Source organism: Globicephala melas, chromosome 6 (assembly GCF_963455315.2).
Source record: "Globicephala melas chromosome 6, mGloMel1.2, whole genome shotgun sequence".
Lineage (NCBI taxonomy): Eukaryota > Metazoa > Chordata > Mammalia > Artiodactyla > Delphinidae > Globicephala > Globicephala melas.
In genome coordinates this window covers 89290328-89311233 of record NC_083319.1, presented here as the reverse complement: position 1 = coordinate 89311233, position 20906 = coordinate 89290328, and the positions used below count along the sequence as shown (strand labels likewise).

Genomic DNA, 20906 nt, shown 5'->3' with positions numbered 1-20906 from the left:
TTCTGTGGGGCCCCTCAAGAGGCCCTACGCCTTCCACAGTTCAGACGGCTCCCTCCCTCCATCCTTCCTCTAAGCTCCCAGGCCCGGCTCACCATCAGGAGAGTAGCGCCAGAACTCATGCGTTTTCCTGGTGACCCCACCCCTCGGTGCGCCCCCCCCCCCCCCCCGCCTGCCTGTCACCGCGGCCCCAGGGCCTGTCCTCCCCTTCTCTTCCCCAGGAGTCCTGCTGCTACTTCCTGCCCTACCTCAGAGCTCACTCTCACAGTGGGTTCAGCCAGCCAAGACTTCAGGGCCCGTGGGTGGGAATGGTGCTGGCTCAGAGAAGAGCAGGGTCCAGGCAACACTCCCCAGCGCTCCCCCTTCTTCTGGCTTCTCCCACTCCCCTGGGGCAGGTCCAGAGCAGGTAGGCCTTGGGAAACGAGGGAGATGCAGGGGCCTGACCCCGTCTGAGGGCACCCAGGGCACTTGATTCTGGCAGCCCTGGGAGGACCGGGTCAGGATAGGGAGAGGCCCAAACCAATCTTTGCCGAGCACAGAAAGGCCCAGAAGCAGAGATGAGCAGGCGGGGGAATCCTGAAGACAGAGGCTCGGTGGAGGTCACCAGCCTGCCTGATCTTTCCTTGTATCCAGGGGCAGTGGACACCGAAGCCCCCTCCCCTGCATCCCAAGGGCTGGGTGAATCAGCGCCACAGGAGGGGTTGCTCCTGCCATCCTTGGCCTAAGGAGGTGTAGCGTAGCTCCCTGGGTGCACTTAGAAGACCAGCTTTCTGGCAGGACAACTACTCCGGCCCCCCATCAGTCCTCCAGGCTGCTGTGTAAGGTGACAGCCACCCCAGTTTGCCCAGGACCGGTTCTGGCACTGGAAGTCCATTTCCCAGGAAACCCCTCAGTCCTGCCCAAATGGGGACAGTTGGTCACCCATTTCTGTGAGTGGCTATGAAAGTTTGTTCTCACCCACTTGTGGTAGGTCGGGGGCAGCCTTGAACATGCCATCTGGTGCTCACGGGGTTGGCTGAGGGCCGCTCAGAGGATCTCCCGAGGGTGAAAGGTTTTGAGCATTATGGAGAAGCTTCTTCCAATCAGCTGCCTTCTAAAGCAGGGATAAGAGCATCCCCCCTGGGGCACATCCCTGGGGAATCCACACACATTCTAACCCGACCTCTTGTCACATGGAGAGGCAGGCAAATCCCACCCACCCGTCGCTAGGACCAGGAGGCCAGGTGCCCTCCGCCACAGCCTCGCAGCTTTCCAAGGGAAGCAGCTACTGCTGGTTCCACCTCTCTACCCCGAGACACCGCTCTTTCTGAACTTTTGCTGGGACGTGCTGAGGTCACCCCAGGCAGGAGGGTTGGCTAAATCCTAGCAGCTGCTCTCAGATACCTTCACATAGAAAATGTAAGGGGTTCCAAGAGACTTCACAGACCAGCAAAGTGTGCCCCCTGTCCCTTTTGCCTGTGGGGATGGCCACAGTCACTTGTCAGTCAGCATTGGAATGATCTGGGATGCTTCAGCCCTAGCTCTCTGTGCAGTCTCCAATCTGGGTGGACAGATGCACAGGTGCCTCTAAGGGACCAGGGGTAAAACCCAGGCCTAACTTAGCCACTGGGGGCCATGCCATGAAGTCTGGACTAGGGAGATGGTACGGTGCGAGAACTTGGGGTCTGCTCTGCGGGAGCCTCCCCTAGCCCCTCACTGTGCTGTGTGCTCGAGGAGGTGGGGCAGAGAGTCGCACCTCATCACCCCAACCTCTGTAGCGTCACTGCTCAAGCATGAGGGCCCAAGCTGTGAGCTGTGGCAGGGGCTTGTGCACAACTGGCCTTTGCAATCCATCTTTTCTAGAAAAAGCAACTCTGGCTAACAGTGCAACAACTGGTTTGCGGTGGGTGGGGTGTTCTGTACACAGGGCAGCTTTGCCTCGCCGGATCACATACATCTGCAAGTGTCCCGGCATCAGAGCCCCTTTAAAGCAAAGAGGGGGCAGTGGTCCTGATGGCTTGATGCTAACGAGATGGATCCTGCTGCTGCTGCTGCTTTTACACTTAAAAAACGCCAGTGGCAACAGGAAATGTATCAGTAATGATGAGAATTCTGTCCAATGGGAAAGGCCCTGATGTGTACTTGATGGATCCATTGGCATTCAGAGAAAAAGTTTAGGAGCCAACTTCTTAGTTGGAAGTCTAGCTAGCTTTGGGACCTCCCTGGGAAGAGGGGGGGGGGGCGCTGACCTAGTGGAAGACAGTGGAGCAAGGAGAGTTTAGGACACCCCATCCCCCCAAACAGAGCAAAACTGAAGTTTACCTGCAAATCCGCTGTTCCCAGAAAATCTGTAAAGATGAAATAGCCCTGCTCAGTTGTACTCTCATGATACAGGTCATTGAAATGAACCAAGAAATAAAATGAAAAAAATCCAACCATGGGAAAAAAAAAAAAGTTTTCTCATATGCTCTAAGTGAAATGTCGAAAGATAAAGGTGGTTGCATATAGGAAAGTCCCCACCCATTAGTTATCATATATTGTGAACCCAAGGAGATATTATAATTTTTATTAAATTTTAAATACAGATGTTTGCTTTTACCTTGATACTTAAAAAATTTAACTTCAACCAACCTCTGAATTTGAAGATTATATAAAATATTTGTCAGCCAAACATCTTGCCAGCCACTAACAATGTTACTCAAAACATACGAGTTAGTTTTTTTTAATGTGAACACATACTTAAACAGGGAAAGTAAGCATAAATGAATTTATGTTTTATACTTATGAAAATGAATTTTAAGGTTTCAAAAAGTAAGATAACTGATCCATGTTCTCAAGGATAAATTTTATACAATTATAGGATGTGTAAGTAATAGTTACAAAAGCCAACATTTATTGAGCATTTGCTCTGTGGTAAGCACACAAATTGTATGATTTAATCCTTATAATGATCTGGAAGGTAGATACTATTAATATCCTCATTGTACAGATGATAGAAAGCAAGGTTTTAAAAGTTTAAGTAATTTATGCAAGGGCACAGAGGTAGGACTAGACAAGTTTGGTAGTCTGACTCCAGAACCTTAGTCCTCTATACTGTCTTAAGGTGAAAATAAATTTATTCTCAGAACCCCAGACACTGGCACCAAAGCATCTAAAATGTTAAAAGCAAGCACATTTAAAAGAAATAAAAACAGTACATAGCAAAATTAAATATGGAATGCAATGCTATAAATTAAATTACAATGAGTGATTAAAATTAATACTCCTAATCTTGTGAACCTACAGTGGATTATAGAAGGAAATTTGAATATTTGTGGTGTCAGTATTTAACGTGGCTTTAAATGGCTAAATAACATAATCCTGGCTTCATCTCTAATTTTGTGTATGAGTAAGTGGCTTAACTTGCCAAAGTCTGTTTTTTAAAAATTAAACATACTTATCAAAACACCAAGAGCATTTTACTTATGTGTATATCATACTGGCCTATATTTGAGGTGAAGTTATAAGAAATGGAAAAATTCAACTTGCCTTTTCGGGGACAGAGAGTATGGATGCTTCTTGGAACCTACATGGGTGCAGGCTCCATCTGCTCTGCACCTGCTGTTGGGGCCTGCTCCTCTACAGAGGTTTCTCCAGAAAAAAGAACAGACAGGAGGACAGGAGGTAAGTAAAAACACCACTTCCAAACTTCAAAGAGTTCTGAGTTTTTAAATGTTTCATTCTGTAAGATATTAATGTTTTAAAAACCATTTTATTGAAGCATAATACACTTATAGTATTAACCTCATTTAAAAAGCAATTACTGCTGAGCTCTGGGACAGAAGTCATGAAAGGATCTCCTTCCAGAAGATGCTACTACAGCAAGAAGGATTTAAATCATTTTCCTTAGGAGGGGTTGCTCAGTCTCAGGAAAGCGAGAGTTAGGGAAGATAGGCATTCCACAGTTGGAACTAAATAGAAAGGAGGCATTTCACATGCTGTAACAGATCTGTTTTTAAAGTCTCTTCGGTGATTATCTGACACTAAGGCTACTTGTATACTACATTATAGATTGTCAGTTCAGTGTCTGGGCCATGAAATCTGTTACTGGTGTGAAAATGAAAAAGGGGAGCCCGAGGCTCCTTCAGACAGTGAAACCACTTTGAGTGGGTTGAGTCAGATCTGCCTGTAGGGAACCCTGCTACCTAAAAGGGAGCTCCAGTGAGGGTCCCGGCTCACACCACCCTATTTCTCCCAGAAAAGCAGTAAACCCAGGGGGCAGTGGAGTCAATCTGCCACCTTTCCAACTTCCTCAGAATTACGACTCCACTCCTTGTGAACAACCAAGTCTGGAGAGTTATTTCCCAAGTTAATTAAAGATACGAACGCGATTAAGGTTGAGAGAGCAGGTGATCATTTCTCGAACTCGGTAACTACACTTGGGGACACAGCGCAGAGACTTATTCCTTTCTCCATTGGGGACAGTGGCTTCTGCTCCCTCCTCCCTCCCAGATGCACCCAACTTCCAGTTCCTGACCAGCCTGCCCACTTTCCCTCTGCAGCCACCCCGGCCAGGGCACTGGTCCCACCTCAGGATGACTGGTCCCCCCGGGACGAGGACGGGACCTCTTTGGGGTGACCAGACCCCAGGGATTAGGGCTCCTCAGGGCACTGGGATAGGAAGGGGCCTCCTCTGACCGGTCTTTGGGGACGAGACAGGGCCTCCTCGGAATGACTGGACCCGGGGACTAAGATGGGGCTTCCTTAGGGTGACCAACGACGGGACGGGGCCTTCTCGGGGTGACCGGCTTCCGGGATGAGGCCTCTTCAGGGTGACCAGATCCCGAGGACCGAAAGCGGACTCCTCGGGGTGACCGCCTCCGAGCGGGTACGGGGAGAGGGCTGCCTGACCGGCTTCCGGGTATAAGGCCGTCTCGGGGTGACCAGATCCTGGAGCCGGGGATGTGGCCTCCTCGGGTGAACAGCTCTGGGAGACCAGGAAGGGGACGAGATGAGGCCACCGCTCTGGGACCTCCCGGGAGCTCGCGCAGGCCCAGCGGCGCCGCTTGGGCCCGGCGCCCCCTTCCCTGGACTGGACCTCGCGGACTCTCCCCGGTCTGTCCTCCTCGGTCTGGGACTGGGATTTAGGTTCGGAGTCCTGGCCCTCAGTATACCGACCGCTCCGTCCGTAGTACCGGCAGCTCAGCCGCGGCACCGCCTCTTCCGCCCCTTCCGCCGGCCCACGTAAGTCAGCTGGCATCGCCCCGCCCCTCCGCCGCCGCCCGCCCGCCCGCGCGAGGCCGCCTCAGCCTGGCCTGGGCCTGGAGCGGCGCACGGCGCAGGTCCCTCCCCGCCATGGCCCTGGGAGGCGGTAGCACATGGCGGCAGCAGCGGCCATGAGCGCGCCCGCGGCCCGGCCCGGCCCCCCCTAGAGCCCGCCGCCCCGGCCCAGGCCAGCGCCACGGCCCCGCCGCCCCCGGCCCCGCCGCCCCGCCGCCCCGCGCCCGCCGCCGCCGCCGCCGCCGCCGCCATGGGCGTGCAGGGCTTCCAGGACTACATCGAGAAGCACTGCCCGAGCGCCGTGGTGCCGGTGGAGCTGCAGAAGCTGGCCCGGGGCAGCCTGGTGGGCGGCGGGCGGCAGCGGCCCCCGCACACGCCGCTGCGCCTGCTGGTGGACGCCGACAACTGCCTGCATCGCCTCTACGGCGGCTTCTACACCGACTGGGTGAGCGGCGGCCAGTGGAACCACATGCTCGGCTACCTGGCCGCGCTAGCCAAGGCCTGCTTCGGCGGCAACATCGAGCTCTTCGTCTTCTTCAACGGCGCGCTAGAGAAGGCGCGGCTGCACGAGTGGGTCAAGCGGCAGGGCAACGAGCGCCAGACGGCGCAGCAGATCGTCAGCCATGTCCAGAACAAGGGCACCCCGCCGCCTAAGGTCTGGTTCCTGCCACCCGTCTGCATGGCGCACTGCATCCGCCTGGCGCTCATCCGCTTCCACGTCAAGGTGCGGCCCGCCGGGCGGGCAGGCTGGCCGGGGTCCGCGTGGGCCTGGGGGCCGGGGGCGGGGTTGGAGGCCGGGGCTGGGCTGGGGTCTGCGTGGGCGTGGGGCCGGAGTCGCTCGAATTCAGAGTCAGGGTGGGTCGGGATCTGGAGTCCGAGGTCGGGGTTGGACTGGAGTTTGGGGTAACAGAGAAGGAGCGGGCCAGAGGTCTGGGCCTGAGTCGGGGTCTGGGGTGCGGGCTTGGGCCGGGGTTGGGGTCTGGGGTCCGAGCGGGTCGGGATCTGAAGTTGGAGCTGGGCAGGGTTCGGGGTCTGGTCCGGGGGACTGCAGGCGCCTCTCCCCTCCCGGTCTGAACTGCTGCAAAATGGACGCGCGGCCTGGAGCCCGGCCGGCGGCTGCGAGTGCCCGGGGTCTGGGGACTTCGGCTGCTCCAGGCCGTCCGAGAACCTTAAGACCAGCGGATAGCTGCAGGCTTGGAGGGTGCAGTGCCACCATCGCTGAGATCCGGAGTATTCCTCCACTCTTTGAAGCAGGTAGATTACTAACCTGAACTTTTATGAGACGCTGGTTTTCCTTTAGCAGGGCTTGAACAGCAACAGGTTTTTTGGGGGAGCAAGTGGGCTAGATGGCGACAGAAAGGGGTCTCCAGCCACTGAGGGTGGATGGAAGGTCTGCCTACTGCTGTCACCCCGGCTCAGCTGGGGGCTGTGACCTGGGCAAGGCCTGTGGAGTTAGCCTCTTCTTGAGAACGCAGGGCTGGGTCCAGGTTCCCTGGAAGATGACAGTTTTTAGAGAAATTGTCGGATTTTCGTGTGTGTTAGATTTCAAAGAATCATAAATTTTGACATGCTGAAATTTTGTCAGTTCTGTGACTTAGAGTCTACGTGAAAAAGTCTTTGGTTCTGTGTATCTGAAGTGAAGAGAGTAGTTCAGAGTCAGGGCAAAGAGAATGTGAATCAGAGTTTCCAGGATTTATTTCTCTCTGCACAGTGAGGACTCCACCACTTTGGGCTGTGCACTCAGGTAATCAGAGCTTTGACTGTCCGGCATTCTGCTGTCCTTTTGGCAGAGGTCTCCTTCCAGAACCCAGGCCAAGGAGTGCTTGAGGACCTAGCAGCCACGGCAGAGATAACATGCAAATCAATGACCCTTGACTTGAATTTTGATTGCTTCCTTTTTGATTGTTCTTTGTTTAAAATTTTTAGGGGGAATGTTCTGGTTTTCTGACTTTTGCCACTCTGCCTTCCAACGTGTTTGTCATTCCTTTATTTCTGCTTGAAACTGTGCTTGTTCCCAAAGTTTGTGAAATTCAAACTTCCTGATTGCTCTTGCCTGTGCTGAGATGGTGGTGGTTAAGCCTAAAGTGATAGCGGAAGTCCCACCCCGATCCTGTTGCAATTGGCGACAGGGTTTCTAAGTGTGCGGGTCGAGGCTGCTGGAAGAGCGGCGATTGGTCTGTGAGTATGGCAGAGACCTAGCCTGCGTCCCTGGGGAAGTTCGGCTGAGAGCCAGGGACTGCTGCTGGCATTTTCTGCCCTGGAGCCTGGGCTCTCAGAGAAGTAAGACAGTGCCGACTCCCAGGTGTGATCCACCTCCAGAAGATGCCCTGAGTGTTAACAGTTTTATCTTGTTCAGAGATGGAAACTACTACTGGAAAGACAATGAGCTTTCTAGTCAAGTGGCTTTCAAAGGAACACCGTAAATTTTACTTAGGATCAGAGTCAGTGTTTGTACACAGTCACTGTATCTTTTGAAAGAACTGCTAAATTCTTTTTTAATTGTAAAATTTCTTGGTATTTATCTTTGTGCCCCTGTAAATGTCTCACTTACCTGCTGGATGCCCAGAATTTTGACCAATGTGTAAGTTAGTAAGAAACTAGATTTAAGATCATTTCTTCCACTTAGGTTTCTGCACTCAAGGTATAATTGAGTCTATAATTATTTTGCTTTAGATAAGCTTTTAACTCCTGATATAGAACCACAATATAGTGTTAATTTTACAGCTTAATATAGTAAAGACTCAATTCCTTGGTGGGCACTTAACTGGCAGCCTCACCTTTTTGGAAAATGCCTAAGAAATCCAGCTACTAAAAATTTCTCAGCAGCCAAATGAGAGGTCAGGAAGCTTTGGTATAGTGACCCAAAAAGGAAAAAAAAAGCTTTCTGTTTCTTCCTTGAAGAATCAACTTCTCTCCCTTGTAGACTGCCCTCTCCTTTTCAGATGTAATTCTGATAAGCTTAGTTATCTATTTCTAAACTTAGCTTGAGAAAAGGGTGCAGAGGAAAGTCTGCCAGGCAGGCGCACCATTAATAGAAGGAAGTGACACTTCACAAGGGAGAAGATAGAAAAAGCTATAAAAAACACACATAATTCTGGGGCTTCCTTAGAAAAAAGAAAACAACCCTATGTACTTCAGTAGCCCCTGAGGGCAGTATGGTTTACTCTATGAGGATGATTTTGAGCCAGAAAAATTTATGTTCAGCATTCTCTAAGGGAGTGAAGGGAGTGTACTGTTTTTTAAAAATGCCCATTAAATGGTTAAGTGAATTAAAACCATGATGGCATATCACTACATACTTGTTAGAATGGCTAAAATAAATAATTCTGGCAATGCCAAGTGCTGGCAAGAATGCTGAGCAATTGGAATCGTCCCACATGGCTGGTGGGAATGCAAGATGGCACGCCACCCTAAAAAACAGCTCCCTTAGTTTCTTATAAAATGCATTTACCATGTGGTCCAGCAGTTGTACTCCTGGGTATTTTCCTAATGAAACTATTATTCACACAAAAACTGAACTTGAATGTTCATAGCAGTTTTATTCATAATAGCCAAAACTGGAAACAACCAAAATATCCTTTAATAGGTGAATAGTTAAGCTATGGTACTGTGCAATACTACTTAGCAATAAAAAGGGAGAAACTACTGATACATACAACTTGGATGAGTCTTTATAGCTTCATGTTGAGTGAAAGAAGCCAGGCTCAAAAGGTATGGTTCTATTTATATGACATTCTCTTGAAGATAAGGCTGTAGTGATGGGGACCCGATGAGTGGTTGCCTGAGGGTGTGAATATAAAGGGACAGCAGGAGGGAGCTTTTTGGGGTGATGGAACTGTTCTGTAACCTGATGGTAGTGGTGGTAGCATTTTTTTGTGTGTGTGTGTGTGTGTGTGGTACACGGGCCTCTCACTGTTGTGGCCCCTCCCGTTGCGGAGCACAGGCTCCGGATGCGCAGGCTCAGCGGCCATGGCTCACGGACCCAGCCGTTCCTCGGCATGTGGGATCTTCCCAGACCGGGGCACGAGCCCGTGTCTCCTGCATCCCGTGTCTCCTGCATCGGCAGGCGGACTCTCAACTACTGCGCCACCAGGGAAGCCCTGGTAGCATGTTTTAAAATCATAGAACTATACATCAAAAGTAAATAAAAGTTAATTTTACTGTATGATATTTGTATTTTTTTTAAGATTAAATAAAAATTGGCAAAGGAATTGATGCAAGCATCTCACTATATATAATGTTGGGCATATGAGGCATTTTTCTTATAAAAATCTACCATCGTATTGGCCGTCTCCAGGGTTCTGCAAACTGGCAGAAAGTCTTAATTTCCCGTCAGCTTTGCTTAGAGAAATCTTCTTTGGCTTAGAAGAGTATGTCTTTGCTAAAGTAATAATTGCATTTCTTTAACCATTAGAAGTTGGCCCACACATCAGCTAATTTTGTTCAGGTCATTAAACTGCCCAGCCTGAACTTGGCTTCTGTTAGTTACTAGGAGCATTTCCTCTTGTGTGCCTTGAGTCATCATAACCTTTGAAACTTGGTGAGGACTGATGTTGATTTTAAAATCTTGGTGGCATTAGATGCCTGGAGCTTTACTAAATGTTTCTGCCTCAAGACTTGTGGTGTTGATGTGCAGGTTTATAATGAAGTCCTTGAAATCTTATCCTGAATCGGTACTCTGGGGTATTTACTCAGATCTTACATAAAGCAGAGCTCATGTTTTAAGTCACTGGAAGAATGTGAGATTAGGCTGTGGCCTGAGATCTTGGGATGATGATCTCTTTCTTTGTATACTTTGTAGGGTGCCAGTCCCATGCTAGGTCATCTCTCACAGTGCTGTCTCATTTAGCCCTCAGTATTTTGTTAATATGGGAAGAAACGGATTGCGATTGCTGATTGAGCAACGTCTGGGGACAAGTAACCAGTAACCTCTTCAAGAGGGAAGTGGTGTGCTGAAGTCAAAGTTCAGTTTCATTGTGTAAGAATGCTGTGGGGTGTGCCTACCTGCAGTTCACTCTCAGGTCAGATCTGATAGCAAAACGCCTCTGCTGCTTTTTCCAGGCAGCACAGTTTCTATCCAAGAGACACTGAAAACTAGCAATGTACTGTTATTCTTAAAGATCTCTAATTGATCAGGGAATACTTACGATTCAGAATCGACCACATTATAACTCAAACCAGCCATACATTTAAAATACTTATTTAAAAATATTTATTTTCTTCAAGTGTACCAGTTTTGTGACTGGCTTATTTCTCTTAGCCATAATGTCTTCAAGGTTCATCCATATTGTAATGTTGTGTCAGAATTTCCTTCCCTTATAAGGCTGAAAAATACTCTATTCTGTGGATGGACCACATTTAGTTTATGGATTCTTGGGTTGCTTCCCCCTTTGGCTGTTGTGACTAATGAATAGTGCTGCTGTGAATATGGGTGTACAAAAATCTGTCGGGAGTCCCCGCTTTCAGTTCTTTGGGGTATGTACCCAGGAGTGGAATTGCTGGATCATTTGGTAATTTTATATTTAATTTCTCGAGGAATCACCATACTATTTTCCACAGCAGGTGCCTATGTATATTTTATATTATATATCATATGTTATCAAAATAGTTTTAGTTTTTAACATTAATGCGATCACTACATTATTCAGCAATTTGTTTTTTTATAAGTGTGTAAAAAATCTTTTCATTTCTATACTTACAGTTCTAATTCTTTTTAATACCTGCATAGTGTATGATTTATCTATCCCCTACAAATGGTATGCACACACAAACTTGATAGATTGAAGAGTGTGCACATTTTAAAAGCCTTACAAGACTATAGAGCCAACATTGCCAGACCTTCAGATTTTTCAAGAAAGTCAGAAATCCAGATTTTTATTTGAAATTATTCCATTTAAAAAACACCTTTAAGCCAAGGAAAATGGACTCCGGGCTAGATTCAGATCTTGAGCCACCAATTTGTGACTTCAGCACTGATACTTATCAACAGTTATCACCCATTTTTCAGGTTTAAAGTTAGACTTACCAAAGCCCATTGCCTCTTCCCTTCAACATTGCATTGTTGAAGCCTTTTTGATTACCAAAGCACTTCCATTTCCTGGAGTTACTGAAATACGACTTTCCATAAATGCCATAATTCTGTGGACCTTTCTGTTATATACTCTTATTATTACCTCTTTTGAGGTTAATACTATGCACATATTCTTTCAACATCTGACAGTTTCCAGTGCACCCTTTTACTGTTCTCAAAGACTTGAGCAGCTGGTTTTATGTACTTAGAGATTACTTCTCCCATATCCCATTCAACACACAAACTGACTATTCTCTCTAATCTGACCTCAGATTAGTCACCTCTAGTGACTATTGTAATTTCACTTTAGCTACCCTAGGGTTTGTGTCCTATAATTAGCAGGAAGAATGAATGATACCACCTTTAAGACTTCAAACTGCATGTCCCCCCTAGAGCCTGACTTTTACTGATATACCCTTCATTCCCCTTTCACTTTCCACAGTTGTCTCTTCTCCCAGTCTGTTCTGATTTCACTTTTAGCCCTAACTGCTTTGAGCCTGATGGTCACCTATTTCAAAGTTACACTTACCACCCTGGAGTCATCTTTGGCATTTTTATCATTCCATCCTGCCAGTCCCTGCAATATGACACATCAGTTCTAGCCCAGCAGTCTCTTACTTACACTTCTGTTCCTCATTTCTAGTATTCCCAACGTGTGAACTCACCAAGTTTACCGAAAAGGTCTGGTGGGTTGTGAAACCAAATTATTGGGTGTTTATCAGCATTTAGAAAAATTCACACAGAATAAAATAGAATAAAAAGTAGAATGCAAGACATGTATTAAGGGTGAATACCATTACATTAAACTGTGTCTTACTGTGGATAGTAGTCAGAATTGCCTCTGGATCTGACCAGGCCCCCATGCCTAGTATCAACAGTGGAACTCATCTTGCACACAATGTCAGAGCACCCTGCAGGGTCCTCAGGTGAGTCATTCTCCTGGCAACGACTGTCAACAAAACCATTAATCCAAACTCTTTATTCAGGCTTTTAGACCCTCCTACAATCCGAATCCATTCTACCTTCCTTAGTTTCAGAATTCTTCTATTATACTTTTAAGATGCTCCCAACCAGACTGTTTACTGTTTCCCCAAGAAATGTCCATTTCCCAACTCTACTGATGTCTCCCTCTGTCTACCCCACTTTCGCTTGCCAGAATTTTGGTTCTACCTCAAAGCCCATCTCAAAAGCTTTATTGTAGCTACCTTCATATGTATCTCCCCCACTAACTAAGCTACTTGAGGCCAGGGACTAATTTTACTCCTCCTGTATTTCCTATGTTTAGTATAGGCATTCAACTTTTTAATCATATATTTTCTTTGTTCTATTTATATAGGCAATTTAATTATTTTCTTTCAACACCTGGGTCAATGGCCATTAAGTACGATTTATTTTCTTTAAATTTCTTATTCTCTCCTCTCTGGTTTCCAGTGATGATTCATTCTCCCTTTAGCAAACATTGAGTGCCTGCTATTGGCCAGGTGTGGAGGAGTGAATATAACAGAAAAGAATGGAATCCTTTAAGGAGTTTACTCTAGTGGAAGGCGGGGTGTGTGTGCTCGTTTACATCATTTTCCCATGTCAACGTTTGGAACTTTCTTTGATGCCATAGGACCATCTATTTAGTCACTGAAGAGCAGTGATTCTCAACAGGGGCTAGAGGGCTGGTGATTTTGTTAAGGTCTAGAGACATTTTTGATTGTCACAGATGAGGGCATACTGGCTGCAGGCATCTAGAGGCAGGGGCCAGGGATGCTGCTAAACATTCTACAATGCACAGGACAGCCCCACAGTAAAGAATTATCCATTCCCAAATATCACCAGTGCCAAGGCTAGGAAATCCTGATGTGAACAAGTCAAAGAATTCTAAGCTTTGGGCCTTAGTAAAGCCATATAAAGGTTTGAAGTAGAGATTTCTAAGTATACCAGGGAGATAAGTAAAAAAAGAGAATATAGCTTAGTTTTCTAAATAAGATACGTACATACACACACCTTCTCTCTTATATATTTCTAGACCCACGTTGCTCTTCATTTTGTTTTATACAATTAGAATTTATACAATGGAAAGAAATTAATTAAAACATACTACACATTCCAGCCTTAGTAAGAAATTGACCATAGGAATAAATACCATGTAATATGAAGAGGAGTTCCTTTTTTTTTTAAATTGGGATATAGTGGACATACAGCATTATATTAGCTTCAGCTGTACAGCATAATGATTCAATATATGTATATATTGTGAAATGATCACCACATTAAGTCTAGTTAACATCCATCACCATACATAGTTATACTTTTTTTTCTTATGAGAATTTTTAAGCTCTCTCTTAGCAACTTTCAAATATACAATACAGTGTTAACTACACTGTCCATGCTGTACATTACATCCACATGACTTATTTATTTTATACAGATGACCCTTGAACGACACGTGTTTGAGCAGTGTGGGTCCACTTATATGTGGATTTTTGTCAATAGTAAATATTACAATCTGTGGTTGGTTGAGTCCATGGATGCAGAACCGTGGATGGAGGACTAACTATAAAGTTATACACAGATTTTTGACTGCGTGGAGGGTTGGTTTGCCTAAACACCTCCCTCCCCATTGTTCAGGGGTCAACTGTAACTGGAAGTTTGTACATTTAGACTTCACCCATTTTCTCCACCCCCACCTTAAAGAAGCAATACTCCAGAATTTGAAAAATTAGATTTATTTTCCAATGGATTTATAGACAGAGTTTTATAAATAGAACAATTAGATGTAAGTGAATCAGAGTTCAGATAGAAATATTCTAAAATTCTCCAAATGTCTCTATATAGCTGGAATTAGTTTTTACTTATGTTTATGTTTTCTCTAGCAAGTAAGTCCTACGATGGATGACCACCTCTTAGAACATTATGTTATCCATCTCTTAGAACACTGGCATGTAGTACGTGTTCAAAATATATTTGAGAAATGGACAAATCAATTCCAGACTCACCAGTTAGTCACCTTGTGCAAGGCAGTGATGGCAGAAAGATGGTAGAAAGTTTGTGTTCAAACCCAGAGTCTAGTCAATTCCACAGATAAGTAGTCTCAGCTTGGCCCCCTGGCACAGAGGCTTTATCTTTGAGTAAGCCCTTTATGCTTCTTAATTTAGGAGCTGTGTTGAAGACATCAAAGGGGTGACTGCTTAGGGAAATTGGCTTCATTTAGCCATCTTTTTTTTTCTCCCTTGTTATACCTGGCTCTATCAAACATTGTTTCTAGGTATTTTAGGGCCAGTATAGAGTTGAACTTGGCACACTGATTTATCTGCAAAGGTGATGGTAAATCTACAGTAATTAAGGATCTGTGATCTAGAAACGTGATTCTTTTGTACCCCGGTTACTTGGTATTTCCCGCTTGTCTCTAGAATAAATTTATTTCTTTGGAAAAACTGAAACTACCCTGTTGGTATTTTGCCAATTAGTGTAAGAAAATATACTGGAAGGAGTATTACTGGAGGGTTGAGTTTTCATAGGTCTGGAGTGTATTGTTCATCTTCATGGGCAGGAGTGCCAGCCAGTCCAGACTGGGAGGGCCTCCCTGGACTGCTTGGATGAGCACAGGCACCATGGTTTTTCAATCTCCTGTACCTATGTGAGCCATTAAATATTTCAATAAAGAATTTGCACGTGTCACCATTTTGAAATAAATTGCATCAGTCTGAGATTCATTTTTCTGAATTCCAAAAGTTAAATTTTGATGTATTTTGGAATTGGATTTTTAAAAAGAATACTACTGCTTGGAGTTAGCTGAATCATTAGGAGATTAATATAGTAGGCTGAATAGACACTGAATACAAATAATGTTGGTGTTTCAACACTCCTTTTTTTCTTTTAAATTAATTTTTATTGGAGTATGGTTGCTTTACAATGTTGTTAGCCTCCACTGCACAACAAAATGAATCAGCCAAACACATACAGATATCCCCTCCCTTTTGGACTTCACTCCCATTTAGGTTACCACTGTGCACTAGGTGAGTTCCCTGTGCTATATAGCATGTTCCTATCAGTTGTCCATTTTATCCATAGTATCAATAATATATATGTGTCAGTCTCAGTCTCCCAATTCCTCCCACCCCACCCCTTTCCCCCTTGGTTCAACATTCCTTTTTTTTTTTTGCGGTACGCGGGCCTCTCAGTATTGTGGCCTCTCCCGTTGTGGAGCACAGGCTCCGGATGTGCAGGCTCAGCAGCCATGGCTCACAGGCCTAGCCGCGCTCCACGGCATGTGGGATCTTCCCGGACCGGGGCACGAACCCGTGTCCCCTGCATTGGCAGGCGGACTCTCAACCACTGCGCCACTAGGGAAGCCCTCAACATTCCTTTTATTATTTTTATTTTAAAAATGTATGAAGTTTAACTTGCATTTCTTTTAGGACATTCACTCTCTTATTTAATTTTTTAACAGAGAAAGAAAACAGTTTTATTATTGAATAAGCATTGAAACAGATTGCAGTTGCATCACAGGCAACCTGCTAAAGAGATTGCAAAGAAGAAATCTCACCCTTTTATGTAGGCTGACAGATATAATACATTACATATATGCTAATGTCATTATCCAAAGGAAAAATAAAACTTCTGTTTTGACAAGGAGGAAGTTATATGTTGGAGCTAAGTGCCTAGGATTTCTGAGAAAACAGGGAGACGGGGTGCCACCCTCTTATTATTATAATTTTTATCTTTATTTTTTTAATTGTAATAAACTATTTAACAAAAGTTTTACCATTTTAACCATTTCTTATTTTTATATTAATTTATTTTATTTTTGGCTGCGTTGGGTCTTCATTGCTGTGCGTGGGCTTTCTCTAGTTGCGGCTAGCGGGGGCTGCTCTTCGTTGCATTGTGCAGGCTTCTCACTGTGGTGGCTTCTCTTGTTGCAGAGCACGGGCCCTAGGTGTGCAGACTTCAGTAGTTGGGGCGGGCGGGCATAGCCGTTGTGGCTTGCGGGCTCTAGAGCACAGGCTCAGTAGTTGTGGTTCAGGGGCTTAGTTGCTCCGCAGCTAAGCATGTGGGATCTTCCTGGACCAGGGTTCGAACCCATGTCCCCTGCATTGGCAGGCGGAGTCTTGACCACTGCGCCACCAGGGAAACCTGCCCATTTTAACCATTTTTAAGTGGAATTAAGTTCAGTAGAATTAAGTACAGTCTTCCCTCAGGTATATGCAGGGGACTGATTCCAGGAGACCCCTCAGATACCAAAATCCAAGGATGCTCAAGTCCCTGATGTAAAATGGTGTAGTACAGTGAGTACAGTCGGCTGTCCATATCAGCAGATGCGAAACCACATTCACACTGCTATGCAGCCATCACTACCATCAATCTCTAGAAATTTCTCACCTTCCCAAAGTGAAACTGTCCTCATTGAGCACTAACTCCCCATTCCTCTCTGCCAGCCTGTGGCAGCCGCCATTTTACTTTCTTGTCTCTATGAATCTGACTACTTAAGGCACCTCATATGAATGGAATCACACAGAATTTATCTTTTTGTAACTGGTTTATTTCACTGAGCATAATGTCCTCAAGGTTCATCCGTGTTGTAGTATGTATCAGAATTTCCTTCCTTTTCAAGGATGCATAATAATTTCTTGTGTGGGATAGACCACATTTTGCTTATCTGTTCATCTGTCAGTGGACTCTTGGGTTGCTTCTACATTTTGGCTATCGTGAATAATATTGCTATGAAGATGGGGGTGCAAATATCTGTTTGAATCCTTGCGTTCAGTTCTTTTGAGTATATGCCCAGAAATGGAATTGCAGGATCATATGGTGATTTTATATTTTGAGAACTGTTACACCATTTTCCACAGCAACTACACCATTTTACATTCCACCAGCAATGTGTGAGGGTTCCAGTTTTTCCACATCCTCGCCAACACTTGCTTATTTCTGTTTTTTTTTTTAGTAGCCATCTTAATTGGTGTGAAATGGTATCTCGTGGTTTTGATTTACATTTCCCTATGATTAATGAAGTTGAGAATCTTTTCATGTGCCACTCCCTTATTTTAAAAGACATTGTTTTTCCTTGCTTTTAAGACCACTGCAACCAATTCTTATAGAATAACCAAGAGCTATATAAGGTAAGACGTTTATTCAGCCATGATTACCTGAGGAGGAGAGGTTTACTTTTAGAGACATTGCTAATGTATGTCATGACACTAAAATTGCTCTTTTAAAGTAAACAACAACAATAAAAATCTTCTACCAAGTTAGCATTGACTTTCATGTTCTCACTCTTCAGCTCGACTTGAGTAGGGAGTAAGTAGCCTGAGTAAGTTTTACCCACCTCATACATAGTGTCTAGAATTCTGCTGGATAAAGGTCAGAGCCTGATTTTTTTTTTTTTAACAAAAGAATTTAGGTTGACTTATCCTTTTACGTTCAGGTTAACTTATATCTTTTAAAGCCAGTAGCTGGTTGGAGGACGTGTCACATTATTCCCTGAGCCTCTGTAAAATTATTCTAAAGAAAAACCACATATGATATTTTTTTCTTTGTGTCAGAAAATCTCTTTATGACAACTCATAGTGTTTCAGGTCCTGCATGAAAAGTATGAAGAAGTAGATCCTTTCTCACATAGCTTACTTGAAAATAAATAGTACCTGACATTTATCAAGTGCTTATTATTTATGAATGATTCTGAGCTGTTTACATGTAGTAACTCATTTAATCATCACAGCTACCCTATGAGGTAGGAGAGTACTATTATTTTTGCAGATGAAGAAATGGAAGTACAGAAAGTATTAAAGTAGGCAGTGGAGTTCACCTGATGCCAGAGACACAAAACCTCACTGTACAAGTGCTTCTTCACTGGAGATTAGGAGTAAGTAACGGTGTTACATTTTCATTCTTATAGGACTTTCCCCATAGCTGCTTTCAGCATTAATAAATAATTACATTCACAAAGTAAGCTTGAGAATTTTTTAGTCATTATTCTTTGTAAAAAATACTGAATTTTGATGTATCTGCCTTTTTAATGATGAAACTTAAAACTATTGAGATGAAAAGATTTACCTAGGATTCTGTGGCAAATATACAGTTACATAAAATTATCCCTAGCTAAATACAAAATACTTCATTGGGACCAAAAATGGGGCGTTTTGCCAGCTACTGAGGATCTTCAACACTGATTGCATACACCGTGTTTCTTGGTGACGGATGGGTGGAGAAGTGAGGCGAGGTGTTTGGTGGTTCCCAGCCTAGTTGTGGCTACCAAAGCACGTATCAAGTGGGCTTCCCTGGTGGCGCAGTGGTTAAGAATCTGCCTGCCAATGCAAGGGACACAGGTTCGAGCCTTGGCCCGGGAAGATCCCACATGCCGCAGAGCAACTAAGCCCGTGTACCACAACTACTGAGCCTGAGCTCTAGAGCCCGCAAGCCACAACTACTGAGCCCACGTGCCACAACTACTGAAGCCTGCGCGCCTAGAGCCTGTGCTCCGCAAAAAGAGAAGCCACAGCAGTGAGAAGCCCGCGCACCGCAACAAAGAGTAGCCCCTGCTCACCGCAACTAGAGAAAGCCTGCTCACAGCAACGAAGACGCAACACAGCCAAAAATAAAAAAATAAAATAAATAAATTTATATATTAAAAAAAAATAGTAAAAGTTGAATGCTCTGTGCACTGTACTCAGGAGCTCTACGGTTTCACTCCCTTGATCTGAAGTTGCATTTTGATGCAGTGGTGTTGGCAGCCATGGCAAAAATCAGTCAAGGCCTAGTGCCTTTAAGGTGGTAGGCGGTCTTTGGTCACTAGCCTGTGGTTTTCTGTGAGGAGGCTATGCATAATTCCAAGTCTGGCTCGCTCTCATAGGAGGCCTTAACCCTTTCTTTATCACCTGTGAGTAGATAGGTCTCGGCATAATTTTTTAGCTTGCTTTTTATACTCTTTGGGAATTCAAATTGAAATAATCTTCCCAACATTGTATTTCATAGTTTTTACTCATTTCTAAACTAAGAATTAAGAACTAGACATACCATTTTCATTAAGCATAATGTGCCCAGTCTGAGCCAGGAGCTGGAAGGCCAGGGAATTGGAGAAACAGAACACGGGGAATAGGGTGAGTAGAAGAGATGGGAAACAGGAGTGAAAGGCATTCAGACCGGAAGAAAGACACACTGAAAGGAGAAAGAACAGCGATACCCTGTTAGACCCTGATTCCTAGAAGCTTAACCTCTGGAATTTAATTTTTTTTTTAATTAAATAACTACCTCTCAGGTTCTGTTTTGATGCAATCCAGGCGTTTTCCTATCCTCACCCAAACCTTGCATCGAGTCTCCTCTGCACTGCATCCAATTCTTTGCCCCTGACTCTACCAGGCTCTTTGACATAAATCTTGAGGAATTGTTCAGTGGGCCTCTTACAGGTATTCTTGGTTGTTGGACTTTATTCTTTCATTCATAGGTTTATGCTGTGTGTGGTGGGCTTTCCTACTTCCCTTATTAGTTGGACTGTCTGGGGAGAGTTGTGTTTTCACATGATAGACTCTCGGAGACTTTGCCTGCCAGGCCTTTCAGTGCTTTGTTCACATGATGAAATAGCTTAAAACAGTCTCTCAGTTAGTGTCTTGTAGACCAGGGGTCCCCAACCCCTGGGCTACGGACTGGTACCGGTCCATGGTCTGTTAGGAACCAGGCCGCACAGCAGGAGGTGAGCAGCGGATGAGTGAGCAGAAGCTTCATCTGTATTTACAACTGCTTTCCATGGCTCACATTACTGCCTGAGCTCTGCCTGCTGTCAGATCACCTGCGGCATTCGATTCTTATAGGAGTGCGAACCCTACTGTGAGCTGCGCATGTGAGGGATGTAGGTTGTGTGCTCCTTATGAGAATCTAAAGCTTGATCTGAGGTGGAGCTGAGGCGGTGATGCCAGCTCTGGGGAGCGGCTGCAAATACAGATTGTCATTAGCAGAGAGGTTTGACTGCACAGAGACCATAATAAATCAGTTGCTTGCAGACTCATATCAAAAGTCTTATCAGTGAGTGGCAAGTGAAAGGAAGCCCAGGGCTCCCACTGATTCTGCATTATGGTGAGTTGTATAATTATTTCATTATATATTACAATGTAATAATAATAGAAATCAAGTGCACAATAAATGTAATGCACTTGAATCATCCCAAAACCATTCCTTCCCCCCACCGCCGCCTCCAATCTGTGGAAAAATTGTCTTCCAGGAAACTGGTCCCTGGTGCCAAAAAGGTTGGGGACCGCTTTTGTAGACTATTGTGTTTTTTTTTTTTTTTTCTTTTTAAAATAAACTTCTTACTTGGGAATAATTTGGGGTTTATAGAAAAGTTGCAAAAATGGTACAGAGAGTTCCTGAATATCCTTCACTCAGCTTTCATGCATCTTAGCATCCTATGAGCTAGTACAACTGTTACAACTAAGAAATTAGCATTGGTACAGTACCATTAACTGCATTATGTATTTCATTCAGATTTCTTCCATTTTCTACCTGTATCCTTTTTGGATTCCCTGTTGCCTTTAGGCGTCTTGTCTACTTACTGATCTCTGATCTGGGACAGCTTCTCAGCCTCTGCTTGTCTCTGTGGTGACCTTGACACTTTTGGAGAACT

General features: G+C 45.0%; 1 protein-coding gene across 3 annotated transcripts in view; it reads left to right on the top strand.

Annotated features, from left to right (window-relative positions):
* Positions 1 to 5407: 5407 nt before the first annotated feature.
* Positions 5408 to 20906, top strand: part of FAM120A (family with sequence similarity 120 member A) — a 103606-nt gene continuing 88107 nt past the window's right edge. Inside the window, exon 1 of one of the 3 annotated variants that reach the window (XM_060301160.2) lies at positions 5408 to 5959. In XM_060301160.2, coding sequence (XP_060157143.1) covers positions 5486 to 5959 — 474 coding nt within the window. In that variant the 5' untranslated portion in view covers positions 5408 to 5485. The remainder of the gene's footprint in view (positions 5960 to 20906) is intronic. The other 2 variants (XM_030847279.3, XM_030847280.3) reach the window with 2 other exon arrangements.